At 56.1% G+C, this 12,678-nt stretch overlaps 2 protein-coding genes across 3 annotated transcripts in view; one reads left to right on the top strand and one right to left on the bottom strand.

The window, feature by feature from the left end:
- SGSM3 (small G protein signaling modulator 3) overlaps positions 1 to 9,226 on the top strand; it is a 33,230-nt gene extending 24,004 nt beyond the window's left edge. The window contains exons 2-22 of one of the 2 annotated variants that reach the window (XM_056137438.1): positions 2,160 to 2,286; positions 2,638 to 2,723; positions 3,101 to 3,167; positions 4,537 to 4,745; positions 4,824 to 4,931; positions 5,056 to 5,199; positions 5,294 to 5,489; positions 5,584 to 5,729; positions 5,812 to 6,036; positions 6,599 to 6,653; positions 6,736 to 6,863; positions 6,979 to 7,134; positions 7,230 to 7,284; positions 7,375 to 7,424; positions 7,502 to 7,654; positions 7,744 to 7,814; positions 7,891 to 7,939; positions 8,018 to 8,103; positions 8,426 to 8,541; positions 8,622 to 8,682; positions 8,758 to 9,226. In XM_056137438.1, the coding sequence (XP_055993413.1) occupies positions 2,280 to 2,286; positions 2,638 to 2,723; positions 3,101 to 3,167; positions 4,537 to 4,745; positions 4,824 to 4,931; positions 5,056 to 5,199; positions 5,294 to 5,489; positions 5,584 to 5,729; positions 5,812 to 6,036; positions 6,599 to 6,653; positions 6,736 to 6,863; positions 6,979 to 7,134; positions 7,230 to 7,284; positions 7,375 to 7,424; positions 7,502 to 7,654; positions 7,744 to 7,814; positions 7,891 to 7,939; positions 8,018 to 8,103; positions 8,426 to 8,541; positions 8,622 to 8,682; positions 8,758 to 8,776 (2,187 nt within the window). In that variant the 5' untranslated portion in view covers positions 2,160 to 2,279 and the 3' untranslated portion in view covers positions 8,777 to 9,226. Of the gene's footprint in view, positions 1 to 2,159; positions 2,287 to 2,637; positions 2,724 to 3,100; positions 3,168 to 4,536; positions 4,746 to 4,823; positions 4,932 to 5,055; positions 5,200 to 5,293; positions 5,490 to 5,583; positions 5,730 to 5,811; positions 6,037 to 6,598; positions 6,654 to 6,735; positions 6,864 to 6,978; positions 7,135 to 7,229; positions 7,285 to 7,374; positions 7,425 to 7,501; positions 7,655 to 7,743; positions 7,815 to 7,890; positions 7,940 to 8,017; positions 8,104 to 8,418; positions 8,542 to 8,621; positions 8,683 to 8,757 lie in introns of both variants that reach the window. The other variant, XM_056137437.1, reaches the window with a different exon arrangement.
- The window catches only part of MRTFA (myocardin related transcription factor A), a 128,867-nt gene continuing 125,390 nt past the window's right edge, over positions 9,202 to 12,678 (bottom strand). Inside the window, exons 13-14 of the mRNA XM_056137475.1 lie at positions 12,552 to 12,612; positions 9,202 to 10,413 (exon numbers count right to left, since the gene is read on the bottom strand). Of these exons, the coding sequence (XP_055993450.1) occupies positions 9,917 to 10,413; positions 12,552 to 12,612 (558 nt within the window). The 3' untranslated portion in view covers positions 9,202 to 9,916. The remainder of the gene's footprint in view (positions 10,414 to 12,551; positions 12,613 to 12,678) is intronic.

Consider the following 12,678-nt stretch of genomic DNA (forward strand, 5'->3'; position numbering starts at 1 on the left):
AGTGAGCATGTGGGGAGCTGCATGGGGCAGTGCAGAGGCTGTGGTGTGAGCACGCCGTGTTCCATCATTTCTCAGGATGGAGGGGGTCGTGGGAAGCATGGTGATACGGGGGGAGGCATCTGTTTTGGAGTCCCGAGTGAAAGCTTGGCATTGGTCTAGGCTTGTTTCTTTGTGTGTGTGTGGGGGGGGGGGGGGGGGGGCGATTTAAATACACAGAGGTTTAATGTTTTTAAGAAAAGCTAAGATATTCCTTTAATGTAGATAAAAACCACAATTGTTGGTACAGTTTTAGAGCTGAAATTGACTAGCTAACAAAGCTCCAGTATTAAAATCAGTTCGTCAATTGCCTCGAGCAGGCCCCAGTAACATCTCCTTTGTCCTAGCCCTGAGATTTTAAAAAGTGCCATATTCAAGGCTCTTTCAGGGTTAGGAGAATGAGACCCATCATTGTTACTGGTATTTGGCATATTGGGTACGCCATGGGGAGTTTGCCAGACTCTGCCGTGTGGGCAGGTTACATTCGGTAGCCTGTCAGGTTGTCCAAAGCAAGAATGAGATAATAAGATGTCGCGCAGCTGCTGCCACGCGCTTCCGGGAGCTGGGTTTTATATTCTCTGGGTCTTGGCCGTCAACGGGATTACACGGCGCTGGGGGTCAATTGGTGCGTGTGACCCCTGCCTACTGGAAGATGGAGGATCTGGGTGGAGGATGCTCAGCCCTGATCCGAGCAGGCTTGGAGATCTCAGCCCCGGGACCCGCATGCCTTTGTTCCTCTGCTGGTACCTTCATGCGTGTGGAGGGTGGTCTCAGCTCGGTTGTGGCTGGTTCTGGAAGTCTTTGGCTGCCGGAGCTCTGTGAGTTTAAAAATCAATAAGTTTAAAAATCAATTTTTTAAGTGTGAACATTGTTACATGGGGTTAAGTACTTGTCTAAAGATTTACTAAGCTGTTGGTTGCTAGTTGAGCCTCCCGTGATGTTTGTGATTGTTTAGTTTACTTCTGTGTTACTTTCCCACCTAATTTGATGTATTCCTACTGGAATTTCAGTATTGAGGAATTTGGGGGTGTCCATGACTTCAGGATCTGTGGTTTGGGCCAGTAAGTTGACATGGTGGTGGGTGTGGCTGCCAGGGCTTCTGGAAGTCGGGGGAGGCTGCCCGTCCTTACTTAGAGAGGACATCAGAGTTTACAGCCTGGATCCCGGGTACCTGAATTTTTTCTGCAGTTCTGTTCTATGCAGAGTATTAGTGAAGCGATGGAGTTGGGCTGTTGGTGTGGCTGCAGCAGTGGGGTGTGGGTGACTTTAGTAGGGCAGGGACTCTGCCTGCCCCCTCCTCAGGGCGTCCCAGAGTTTTCAGCCCAGGAGACTGGAGTGTCCCTGAATTTAGCGTCTTGGCTTGCCTCTCAGAGATTTAGTTTCATTGGTGGGGCAGGGCAGATGGATGAGTCAACATGGTGATTGCTGTGGGAAGTCGGGATTTAAATACATTTCAGATGTGTCCCAAAGGCCACTCAGTTCTTGGGAAGCCATGTGGTCTGGCCATCAGATCGGAGTGGGCCAGGTGCAAGACCTGTGCCTGACGCCCTGCACCACCCCCCCTCCCCTGTACATGCATACATGTGCGAGGTGTCAGGGGTCTCAGCAGAACCGCCATACCTGGATCATGCTGGGCACCTTTGGGGGCACTGAGGCTCCTTACAGAGCAGGCATTCTGAGCCACTGAGACTATTCCTTGACTGGTGCCACCCCCCAGGTTCCTGAAGAAGTTTTTGCCTAATCCCAGAGTGTCGGGAAGTCTGAGTCCCTCTTTTTTCTTTTCTGGATCTTGGGCCGTACCTGGCTATGTGCATGGCTTACTTATGGCTCTACACTCAGGGATCACTCCTGGAAGTTTGGGGGGAATCTATGGGGTGCTGGGGTCAAACCCGGGTCAGCTGTGTGCAAGGCAAGCACCCTACCTGCTGCATTGCCTCTCTGGCTCCCAGAGTCCGTCCTTTCTTAACAAGCACATGAGTAGTCAGGTCCTGTGGTATGAGGAGCTGCGGAGGCCATCAGTGTCCTCTCATGAAGTGTCTGAACTAGAGACTTTCTCTGTTAGGTGAGACCTTCCCCTCCCCATGGCCACGGCTGCTTGAGGGCGCTTTTCCCTTTGCTCCCAGAACAGGACAGATGTTTCTGTACCAGATGAAGCCTGAGGCCCTTCCAGCCGGGAGACCCTAGCACAGGGAAACGCCTCCGTGGACCTGCAGAAGCTTCGCCTGGCATTCCCAGCCTCCACCATGTCAGGTAGGAGGAGGAGGAGGGGCCCTCCCAGGGGAAGGAGCAGCTGTTTCCTGTTCATTGGTAGTCCAGCCCATGGAGAGGCGGAGGGGCTGCATCATTTCTGATTCTGTTGTTCCCGATTCCTCCAGCAGCCTGCGCCCCTCTCTCTGGTGGAGGAAGAGCCCCAGGCGTCCCACTTTGTTGTTCTGGGGATCAAAGCCAGGGCTCCCCCATGCAAGGCCTGTGCTCTGCCTCCTGGCCACCCACCCAGCCCTTTGTCCTGTGCAGTCTCTGGAAGCAGTGGCTGAGATGGCCCAGCCTGAACTGTCCTGCTGAGTTCTCTGCATTTCCTCCCTTTCTCCTCCTTGATTTTAGGGAGTCACATACCTTCTGCCAGTGGCCCCTTCTCGGCTCTGACGCCAAGCATGTGGCCCCAGGAGATCCTGGCCAAGTACACACAGGTATGACTCGCAGCTCTGAGGAGACGCCACTGCAGGCTGCTCCTGTGGGTGGGGCCCACTGACCCCGCACAGGGTGGGGTCCCCACCGGAGAAGCAATCTCGCTCCACCACCTTTCTGGCATTAGGTTGGAGCTAAAGGTTAAAATTAAATTAAATTAAAATTAAAGCATTAGGTTGGTGCAGAACTGCACCGAACATTTCTCATCTGATCGCTCTCTTCTCTGACCTTTGAAGAGAACAAGGGAAGTGCCAGAATTCAGAGCATGGGTGGGTACCTGGAGCTGAGCGACTGCTCGGCTGGATTGCCTAGACACAGTGTGGGTGGGTCCAGGTCTAAGGCCGCCAGAGGTAGCTTTCTCTCCTGACCGTGTTTCTAGAAGGAGGAGCCTGTAGAGCAACCAGAGTTCTACTACGATGAATTTGGTTTCCGCATGAACAAGGAAGGTAAGAGGGAGCCCCCGTGGCCTGAGGGGGAGGGTGTGGCTTTAGCTTGTGACCGCCTGTAGCTGCAGTCTGCATGCTGGAGAATACAGCCGGATCTGCAGCCAAGGGTACTGCTACGTGTCCTAGACTACTGGGGGTCTTCAACTAATTTTATTCATCTTAATCTGATAATAATGGTCATTTGGAAAAAGTTGAAAGAGGAAAGAAGTATGAAGGTTATAATAAACTAGGCTGGAGCATCAGTTGTGGCCCTAAAACCACAACAAAAGCAGCTTACAACAGGTGACCCGTGGTCCCAAGGCCAGGGATAACACTCTCCTTAGTTATTTTATACCATCTTAGTTATTTTTCATAACTAAGATGGTGTACACATTTTTGTATTGTTACATCTCTTCTCTTTATACCAGAAGCATTTTCCCCTGTCACTTAAGACAGCTTTAAAATGACCAAAAAGAGCTCAAAGAGTGGCACCTCTCTTTGGTTCTGGCACTGCGAGGCCTCTTTGGGCACCAAGGCAGGAGAAGCCCCCAAGCTTCTCCCCCTCCCCCAGCAAAGACTGCTTTTGAAGCTTATATTTTAGGGGATGAAGAGAAAGGGCAGTGGGTAGGGTGCTTGCTTGCTTCCAATCCCAAGCTGGGGGCTTCCAATCCCATATGGGTCCCTGAGTACTGCCAGGTGTGGCACAAAAGCCAAAAAATAAAAGTATATTTTTCAGTGGCTGCAAAATACCTCATAATGGGTTTATCATAGTAAGTAGGCCTCTAGGCCACTCCTTTTGTTAGCCACCTGTTAGTTCCCAAGTTACGGGTGGAAAGCCATGTGCCAGCCCCAGGGTAGAGCTGCAGCTGCGTGGTGATTGGGTACTTGACTCTGGGTCCTGACTAAGGGTCTGTACTGTCTGGTTTCTAGGGAAATATTTGGACGTTTTAAAAGCAGGGCCTGAAAAATCAAGGAAAAAGTTCAGCATGGTGGGGACAGTGCTGGAACATCGGTCACTTGCCACCCAGCGCAGTGTACAGTTAGTGTGTGAGTCACTAAAGGTGCCTCATTGACTGCTGAGTGAGGCGCATTAGGCAGCCCAAGTGTGGCTGTCCCCTCTCCAGGGCTGCTGCAGCTCAGGGTCTGGCTCTCAGCCAAAGGCCATCAAGACCAGGGATTTCCGGACACCAGTGCCTGTGATTCTGTGAAACACCGAGGCTAGGAGTGGGCTTGGCCACACCCAGACAGTGCCACTTGATCTGACTTGTTTGTATCTCAGCCATCGTGAAGCTAAGGACAGGGCAGGGTTTGCAGGTTGGGGGTAAGAGCCGGCTGGCCCTTGGGGGTGTCCAGGGCCCTGACCTAAAGCTTCCCTGTACTCTCTGGGCAGACGGAACTGACCCCAGTTCCAGCCAGCTGCCGGGGGCATCCATGCTGGAGGACCCTGCGCAGCGGCTGCGGTGGCAGGCCCACCTGGAGTTCACCCACAACCACGATGTGGGGGACCTCACCTGGGACAAGATCGCTGTGTCCCTCCCCTGCTCTGAGAAGCTCCGCTCCCTGGTGCTGGCCGGCATCCCGCACAGCATGCGGCCACAGGTGAGGCCCCCCCAGAACCTCCAGGCACGTGCCCACGTCCCGTCGCGTGGGACACTGACGCTGTGCCAACCCCCCCAGCTGTGGATGCGGCTCTCGGGGGCCCTGCAGAAGAAGAGGAACTCGGAGCTGTCGTACCGAGAGGCGGTGAAGAACAGTTCCAACGACGAGACCATCGCTGCCAAGCAGGTGAGGCGGGTGCGCCTGGACGGTGACTGCTCTGGCATAGATCCCCAGTCCTGGGGGCTGGGGCAGCACTGGGGCCCACAGCTGTGCCTCAGACCCTCATTGTGTGTGTGGGGGGGGGGGGCAGATCGAGAAGGACCTGCTCCGCACCATGCCCAGCAACGCCTGCTTTGCCAACGTGAGCAGCATCGGGGTGCCCCGTCTGCGCCGGGTTCTCCGAGCACTGGCCTGGCTCTACCCCGAGATTGGCTACTGCCAGGGCACAGGCATGGTGAGTCCAGCCCAGAGGGTCCCCCCGCCTCTAAGAAGGGGGTTCCTCTTCTCCTCCAAGACCTGGCTAGAGGCTCCTGTCCCTGCCTGGCCAGGTGGCTGCCTGCCTGCTGCTCTTCCTGGAGGAGGAGGACGCCTTCTGGATGATGTGTGCCATCATCGAGGACCTGCTCCCCGCCTCCTACTTCAGCACCACGCTGCTGGGGGTGCAGACAGACCAGAGGGTGCTGCGCCACCTCATCGTGCAGTACCTGCCTCGCTTGGACAAGCTACTCCAGGAGCACGACATCGGTGAGCACCTCTCGGGGGCTGCCTCCTCCCCAGCCCGGGTGCGGGAATGGCCTCCCGCAGGGGGTGCCGCCATGGGCTCCGTCTGTGCCTGCAGAGCTGTCGCTGATCACGCTGCACTGGTTCCTCACGGCCTTCGCCAGCGTCGTGCACATCAGGCTGCTGCTGCGCCTCTGGGACCTGTTCTTCTACGAGGGCTCCCTGGTGCTCTTCCAGACCACGCTGGGCATGCTGCGCCTCAAGGTGCCCCCGTGCCCCCGCGCCCCCACCCGGGCAGCTGCGGGCAGGAACCAACCTGCCTGCCCCTGTCTCCCGCCTGGCGCAGGAGGAGGAACTGATCCAGTCCGAGAACTCGGCCTCCATCTTCAATACCCTGTCCGACATCCCGGCGCAGATGGAGGACGCCGAGCTGCTGCTGGGGGAGGCCATGCGGCTGGCCGGCTCCCTCACCGACATGGCCGTGGAGACCCAGCGCCGCAAGCACCTGGCCTACCTCATCGCAGACCAGGGCCAGCTCCTGGGGACCAGCGCCACCACCAACCTCTCTCAGGTGGGCGTGGGGACACCCTTGAGGATGCCCCAAGTGAGGGAGGCTGGGGGGAGTGACTCCTGCCTGCCCACCGCCTCGCTTCCCTATAGTGACTCACCATTTTTGGGGGGTGGGGGGTCACACCTGGCTTTGCTCACAGGTTACTTCTGGCTCTGCACTCAGGAAGTACTCCTGGCGGTGCTTGTAAGACCATGTGGGATGCCGGGAATAGAACCTGGGACTGCCACGTACAAGGCAAACGCCCAACCTGCCGTATTACCGCTCTGGCCCCAGTGACTCATCTTCTTTGGGTCTACCTTCTTTTGGAGATCACCTGATGGGGCTCAGGGGAACCGTGTGTGGTGCTGGAGGTCAAATCTGGGTTGTCTGCTCACAAGGTTTTACCCACCTTACTGTCCTAAACCCAGCTTTGAACTGGCAAGCAGTAAAGTTCTCACTTCAGGGGTCACCCCTCCCAGAAGGTTCTGGGAGTTTCCACCTATTCCAGGCGCCCCCTGCTGCCCTGCTGGGCTGGACCGGGGCTGTGGCTGACCTGCTCGCTCCCTTCCCCTCTCCCCAACAGGTGGTGCGCCGCCGGACCCAGCGCCGGAAGTCAGGCATCACCTCCCTGCTCTTTGGTGAGAACGTGGAGCCGGCTGGGCGCGCTGCTGGGAGCTCCTGGCTCCTTGGAGCTGGCCACCACCACTCTCTGCCTTCCAGGAGAGGACGACCTGGAGGTGCTCAAGGCCAAGAACATCAAGCAGACCGAGCTGGTAGCTGACCTCCGGGAAGCCATCCTGCGCGTGGCGCGCCACTTCCAGTGCACAGACCCCAAAAATGGCAGTGTGGTGAGTCTCCGGCACCCAGCCTGTGCACAGAGGCCTGATTTGGGGACTTCCGTGACCCACCCTGAGTGGCAACGTGCAGCTGTGGGGAACTGGGCCTTTCTGTTCGCCGGGGCAGGAGCTGACCCCAGACTACAGCATGGAGAGCCACCAGCGCGACCACGAGAACTACGTGGCCTGCTCACGCAGCCACCGGCGCCGGGCCAAGGCCTTGCTGGACTTTGAGCGGCATGACGATGACGAGCTGGGCTTCCGCAAGAATGACATCATCACGGTGGGGCCCAGGGGTGTCCGGGAGGTGGCCCACTGGCTCTCTCCTCACCACCAAAAGTGCAGACCCCGGTGACCCAGGCTTTGCTGTCCATGCAGATTGTCTCCCAGAAGGACGAGCACTGCTGGGTGGGGGAGCTGAATGGCCTACGAGGTGAGTTGGAGGGAGTGGGGGGACGGTGACCACGCGCCCTTTGCCCCCTCCCACCCTGGCCTTACCCACAGGGCTCTGCTGCCCCCACAGGCTGGTTTCCAGCCAAGTTCGTGGAAGTCCTGGACGAGCGGAGCAAGGAGGTGAGGGGGTGCTGCTGGGAGGGAGGCTGCGGTCTCCCCACGGGCCTGGGGCTTCTCACCCCTCCTCTCCCCATCAGTACTCCATCGCAGGGGATGACACTGTGACAGAGGGGGTCACAGATCTCGTGAGAGGGACCCTTTGCCCAGCCCTCAAGGCCCTGTTTGAACATGGACTCAAGAAGCCATCTCTGCTCGGGGGAGCCTGCCACCCCTGGATGTTCATCGAGGAGGTAACTTGGGGCCAGGACCCCAGGAAGTTGGCAGTGTGGCTCTGGCAGGCCTGGGCAGACCCCGTGTCCCTCTCTCCCCACCCCCCCAGGCAGCGGGCCGGGAAGTAGAGAGAGACTTTGACTCGGTGTACTCCCGCCTGGTGCTCTGTAAGACCTACAGGTACCACTGTGGCCCTGGGGGGTGGGGGGGGGGCAGGCACGGGGCCAGGACAGCACTGGCAGCTTTGGTCCCTTAGGTTGGATGAAGATGGCAAAGTCCTGACTCCCGAGGAGCTGCTGTACCGGGTAAGCAGGGCCAGGGTCTAGGGGTGGGGACAGGGGTGTCAGGCGGCAGGGGCACCTCCATGACACTCTGCCCTGCAGGCAGTACAGTCGGTGAATGTGACTCACGACGCCGCACATGCACAGATGGACGTCAAGCTCCGTTCCCTCATCTGTGTAGGGCTCAAGTGAGTGGTTACCCTGGGGTGTGTGAAACCGATTTTTTTGGAGGAGGCTTTTGGGTCACACCAGCAGTGCTCAGGATTTACTCCTGGTGGGGCTCAACAGACCATCTGGGGTGCTGGGGTGGAACCCAGGTTGGCCGTGTGCAAGGCAGGCACATGAGCCCCCTAAAGCAGATTTCTTAAGCTGCTAAGCCCCGAAATGAGCCACAGCACGCTGAACCCGGTTGTGTCTCAGAGCAGACAGGATGAGAACTGCAGGGCGGGTGGGGCAGGCTGGGAGGATAGGGCCCCGCCCCAGCTCCCCTGCCTGCTGTCCAGCGAGCAGGTCCTGCACCTGTGGCTGGAGGTGCTGTGCTCCAGCCTGCAGACGGTGGAGAAGTGGTACCAGCCCTGGTCATTCCTGCGCAGCCCGGGCTGGGTCCAGATCAAGTGTGAGCTCCGGTGAGTATTAGGTGGGGCAGGGCTAGGGGTGGGGGCAGCCTGCCGGAAGGCCACTGACTATGTCCCTTCCTCACCACCAGTGTCCTCTGCTGCTTTGCCTTCAGCCTCTCCCAGGATTGGGAACTGCCTGCCAAGAGAGAGGTGGGTGACTGGGTGGTTGAGGCAGGGCCTGGTGGGACCCTGATGCCGGCTTCATCCCCCTGCCTGTCTGTGCAGGAGGAGAAGCAGCCCCTGAAGGAGGGTGTGCAGGACATGCTAGTGAAGCACCACCTCTTCAGCTGGGACATAGATGGCTGACTGTCCTCGTCACTCTGCCCCCCAAGCAGCACCGCCTTCCTTAGTGGACACAGAAGTGCCCGGTCAGTCTTGGGCCTGCATCTCTTCCAGACTGATATGAGGAAAGGAGAAAGGCCTGAACTGGTTGAACCTAGAAACTGCGTTCCAGCCAAACTTGGGAGAGCCACGGCTGTTCAGTTGCATTTTGCTCAGGAAGAGGATGGCGCAAGGTACCTTGGGCCTCTCTGATTTGTAAATAAATTGTGTCTGAGCAAGTGGCGCCTGTCTTCTGTCCTTCCTGGTGTGGAAGTCACCACCAGGCTGGACAGGGGGACAGACGTTCCCTGCCCAAACCACCCATCCCCACATGGACTGAACAAGGACTGACCAGCCAGTGTTTTTGTTTTTATTTTAAAAAGTTCACACAGCTCCCCCCAGCCAGCACTGCTATTGGTGATGCCATCTCTAATTTGCTGTAACGGGGCAAGGCCAGGAGGAGCCATGGCTGGAGGGCCGGTCCTGGCGGCACCTCTGCCCTCATGGCACTGATAAGGAGCAGGAAGCAGGACGGGTGGGGTACAGGCTGTGGCCTGGTGTCTATATGTCAAACACACGTGATGGGTGGGGTGTGCTGTGTCCACCTCCCGCTCCCAAAAATATATGTGTGTGTATATATATGTGTGTATGTACGGCGATATATAATATATGTATGTACAACTGTACAGAAAAAATGTTTGCTACCAACCTCTAAATGGTCATACTTTACCAAGATCCTAATTAATGGCAGGGAATGGGGAGGTAGAGGCCTAGCTTCTTCCCTTGCAAAAAAAGTGGGGAAAAGGAAAGAGATTCGGCCTGGGTCTCACCTGCTTGAGCCAAACTGCAGGTCGCGCCCGACCTCTCAAAAGGAGGTCAACTAGAAATGGGCCCGTCCAGGCCTCCAAAGCCCCAGGGTGGTTCCCAGAGCTGCTGCTTGGTAGCATCCCGCCCTCTGCCCTCAGTTCCCAGGGAGGGGGACAGCAGGGCCTGTGATTGTCAGGACTCACGACCACATGGAGGCAGGCGTTCCTGAGGCTCCCCAACTGCCAGCCCCCAAGAGCTACAAGCAGGAGTCCCAGTGTAGCTGCAAATCATGGCCGTCCAGAAAGTCCGTGGAGAAGAGGCTGGGTGCTGTGGTGCTGAGCGGGGCCAGACTCAGCACAGGACCACCCGACGACAGCTCCAGCCAGTCCATGCTGTCCAGGTGGCCATCACCTAGGTCCAGGCCTACACCGCTAGGCTCAGGGGCAAAGTGCAATTCCGAGGTGTCCATGGGTGAGGGGGGATGGTCCAGAATGGCTGAGCTGCTCAGCATCTGACTGTGGAGTTCGTCAATGAGGGACTCCGGCCCCTCATGCCCAGCAGTCAGCAGGGGCAGCCCCGTGCTGCTCTCTAGGAAGTCCTCCAGACGGCCAGGGAAGCTGGACCAGCCCGATGGCGGTGGGATGGCCTGGGATTGCTCAGCAGCAGATGTGGACTGGGCATCCAGGGGGGAACTGCAGGCATCTGTGGAGGTGGCTTTCTCTTTCCCTGGCTCCTTGAAATCTGCTGAAATCTCTGCCAATCAAGAAAGTGTATCAGCATCAGAAACCAGGTCTGAGTAGGATCCAAGATTAGACCCTACCATATGTATACAGGCTCCAAAACATCAAGTTGGTCATAAATACCTCCCCTAAATTTTGAGCATCAAAGAATACTACTATTGGGCCTGGAGCAGTAGTATAGCAGGTAGGGCGCTTGCCTTGCAAACAGCAGACCTGGGTTTGATCCCAGGCATCCCATATGTTCCTCAGCACTACTGGGTGTGCTACAAAAAGGTATTACTATAAAGAGTAAAAAAGACAACTGATTGATCGAAAATACTTAAATACAATCCAACACCAGACTGAAAATGGGCAAGGAAATGTTATTTCTCCAGTAGAAGATAAACAAATTGACTATCACAAGACAAGACGCTTAATGATATTCGTCGTACAGAAAACGAAAACTAGCCACAATAAGAGAACACTTAATACCCACTCAAATAGCTATTCAAGTGTTAGGGAGAATCTGGAGAAATAGGAACCTTTGTGCATTCTGAGTATAACTGAAGACGGTGCAGCTGCCATGCAGAACAGTTCTGTGGTTCCTCCAGAAGTTAAAAATAGAATTAGCACATGAACCAGCAGTTCCATCTGGGCCCATTCCCAAAAGATGAAAACTAGGCAGATGCTTGTACCCCACGTAACAGCATTATAGGAGCCAAAAGGTACAAGCAGTCCCAGTTTCTATGCGCAGAGGACCACACTGGGATCTCTCACTACAATGGAATACTGCTCTGACACGTGGATGAGGCCTAGACACAGCTGAGGGAAACGACCCAGAAACAAATGCAGCATCGCTGTAGGGTACCACTTAGAGGTGGCACCTAAAAGAATTCAGAGAAAGTAGAACGCAGCCGAAGAGAACGGAATTGAGAGTTCCCTTCAGATGGTTCTGTAGAGGAAGATGGAAAGTTCTAGAAAGGCTGATGGCCAGCTAAACAACACTGTGGTTGTACAATTAAGAATAGCAAATGTTGTTATATTAAAGAAAAAAAATTCAAAGCCAAGGGTTGCTCCCTGACCCTCTCGCTTCTGTCAACCTGATTAGCTGGGAATGCTGGGGAACCCTTCTCTAGGCCACTCCCTCTGCTCCCACAACATCTCATCTCCACTGGAGTCCCCCTCAACAGTGAAAATGCTCATGCTCTCCTAGGAAGTGCGCCTCAGGCCTCCTCAGTGACACACTGGAGGGATTGTCCCCACAGGCCAGGACTGTGACCAGGAAGTAACTTCCGCTATGAAGATCCTTCTGTTACTTGAGAAGTCACTGAGGAGGAAAACCGGGGCTGGAGGGTTGAATCCAGGTGCAAAGCAAGCACCTTACCCCTGTCTCTGTCTCCTAAGCACAGCCATATGAGGCCCAAATATGTTGGGGGATTCCATGATTGAGCTCCTGCTTTCCTTGTTTCATTTCCTTTAACCAGACAAGTGCTCAGGAGAACATTCATGTTCTGCATCCACCTTAGGCCCTATGCTCTCCCCTGAACTCCCCCAAATCAGACCCTGGTCTCTGCTCCGTCACAGGAAACCCTCCGACCTGCACTGTGGTCTCACCAGCTACATGATACAGCTGCCTCAGGTTTTGGTCACTGTCTTCCTGGTCTTCCTCTTGGTAGCCCACACCCTGGTAACAGGCAGAAGGCCTTAGTGACCCTCTTGCTTTCGCGCAACCTACACAGTCCATGTGGCCCTCCCTCCAAATAGCCCCAGACCCCAGGTCTTCTCCTGCCCGTCCTGGAACTATCTTCTCCCCAACAGCTTGCTCCTCCAACACCCCAGCATACCACTGGTCAGTCCCAGCTGTTCACCCAAGACTCTTCCCTCCCTCCTGACACCACAGACCCCCCACACAGGCGTTCTTTATTGTCGCCCTCCCGAGCCAGATAGGGAGCCAGATACAAGCAAAGGACTCCTTAGCTCCCGGCTCGGCCCAGGCCATTTGCTACCCTGTCCCCTAGGTATTTGGGCCAGCCCTCACAGCCCTGACTGCAGCCAGAGTACAAGGCCCACAGCTCACTAAGTGTCCAGTAAGCAACACCTGGCAAATGGACCAATCCAGGGCTGACAGGAAGTTGGAGAGACAGCAGGGGTGGGGAGGGCGCTGCACTTTACCTCCGCTCTGAATGAGAATATCAAACAGGTCGTCCATCTGCTGGCTTGAGGAGCCGTTTTCCTGTGAGGCAAAAAAAGATGCAAACCTAAGATAAAGGGCACCTGGCGCCACAGCCTGCACCCCTGC

The sequence above is a fragment of the Sorex fumeus genome, unplaced genomic scaffold (assembly GCF_029834395.1).
Source record: "Sorex fumeus unplaced genomic scaffold, SorFum_2.1 ptg000125l, whole genome shotgun sequence".
In the NCBI taxonomy this organism is placed as follows: Eukaryota; Metazoa; Chordata; class Mammalia; order Eulipotyphla; family Soricidae; genus Sorex; species Sorex fumeus.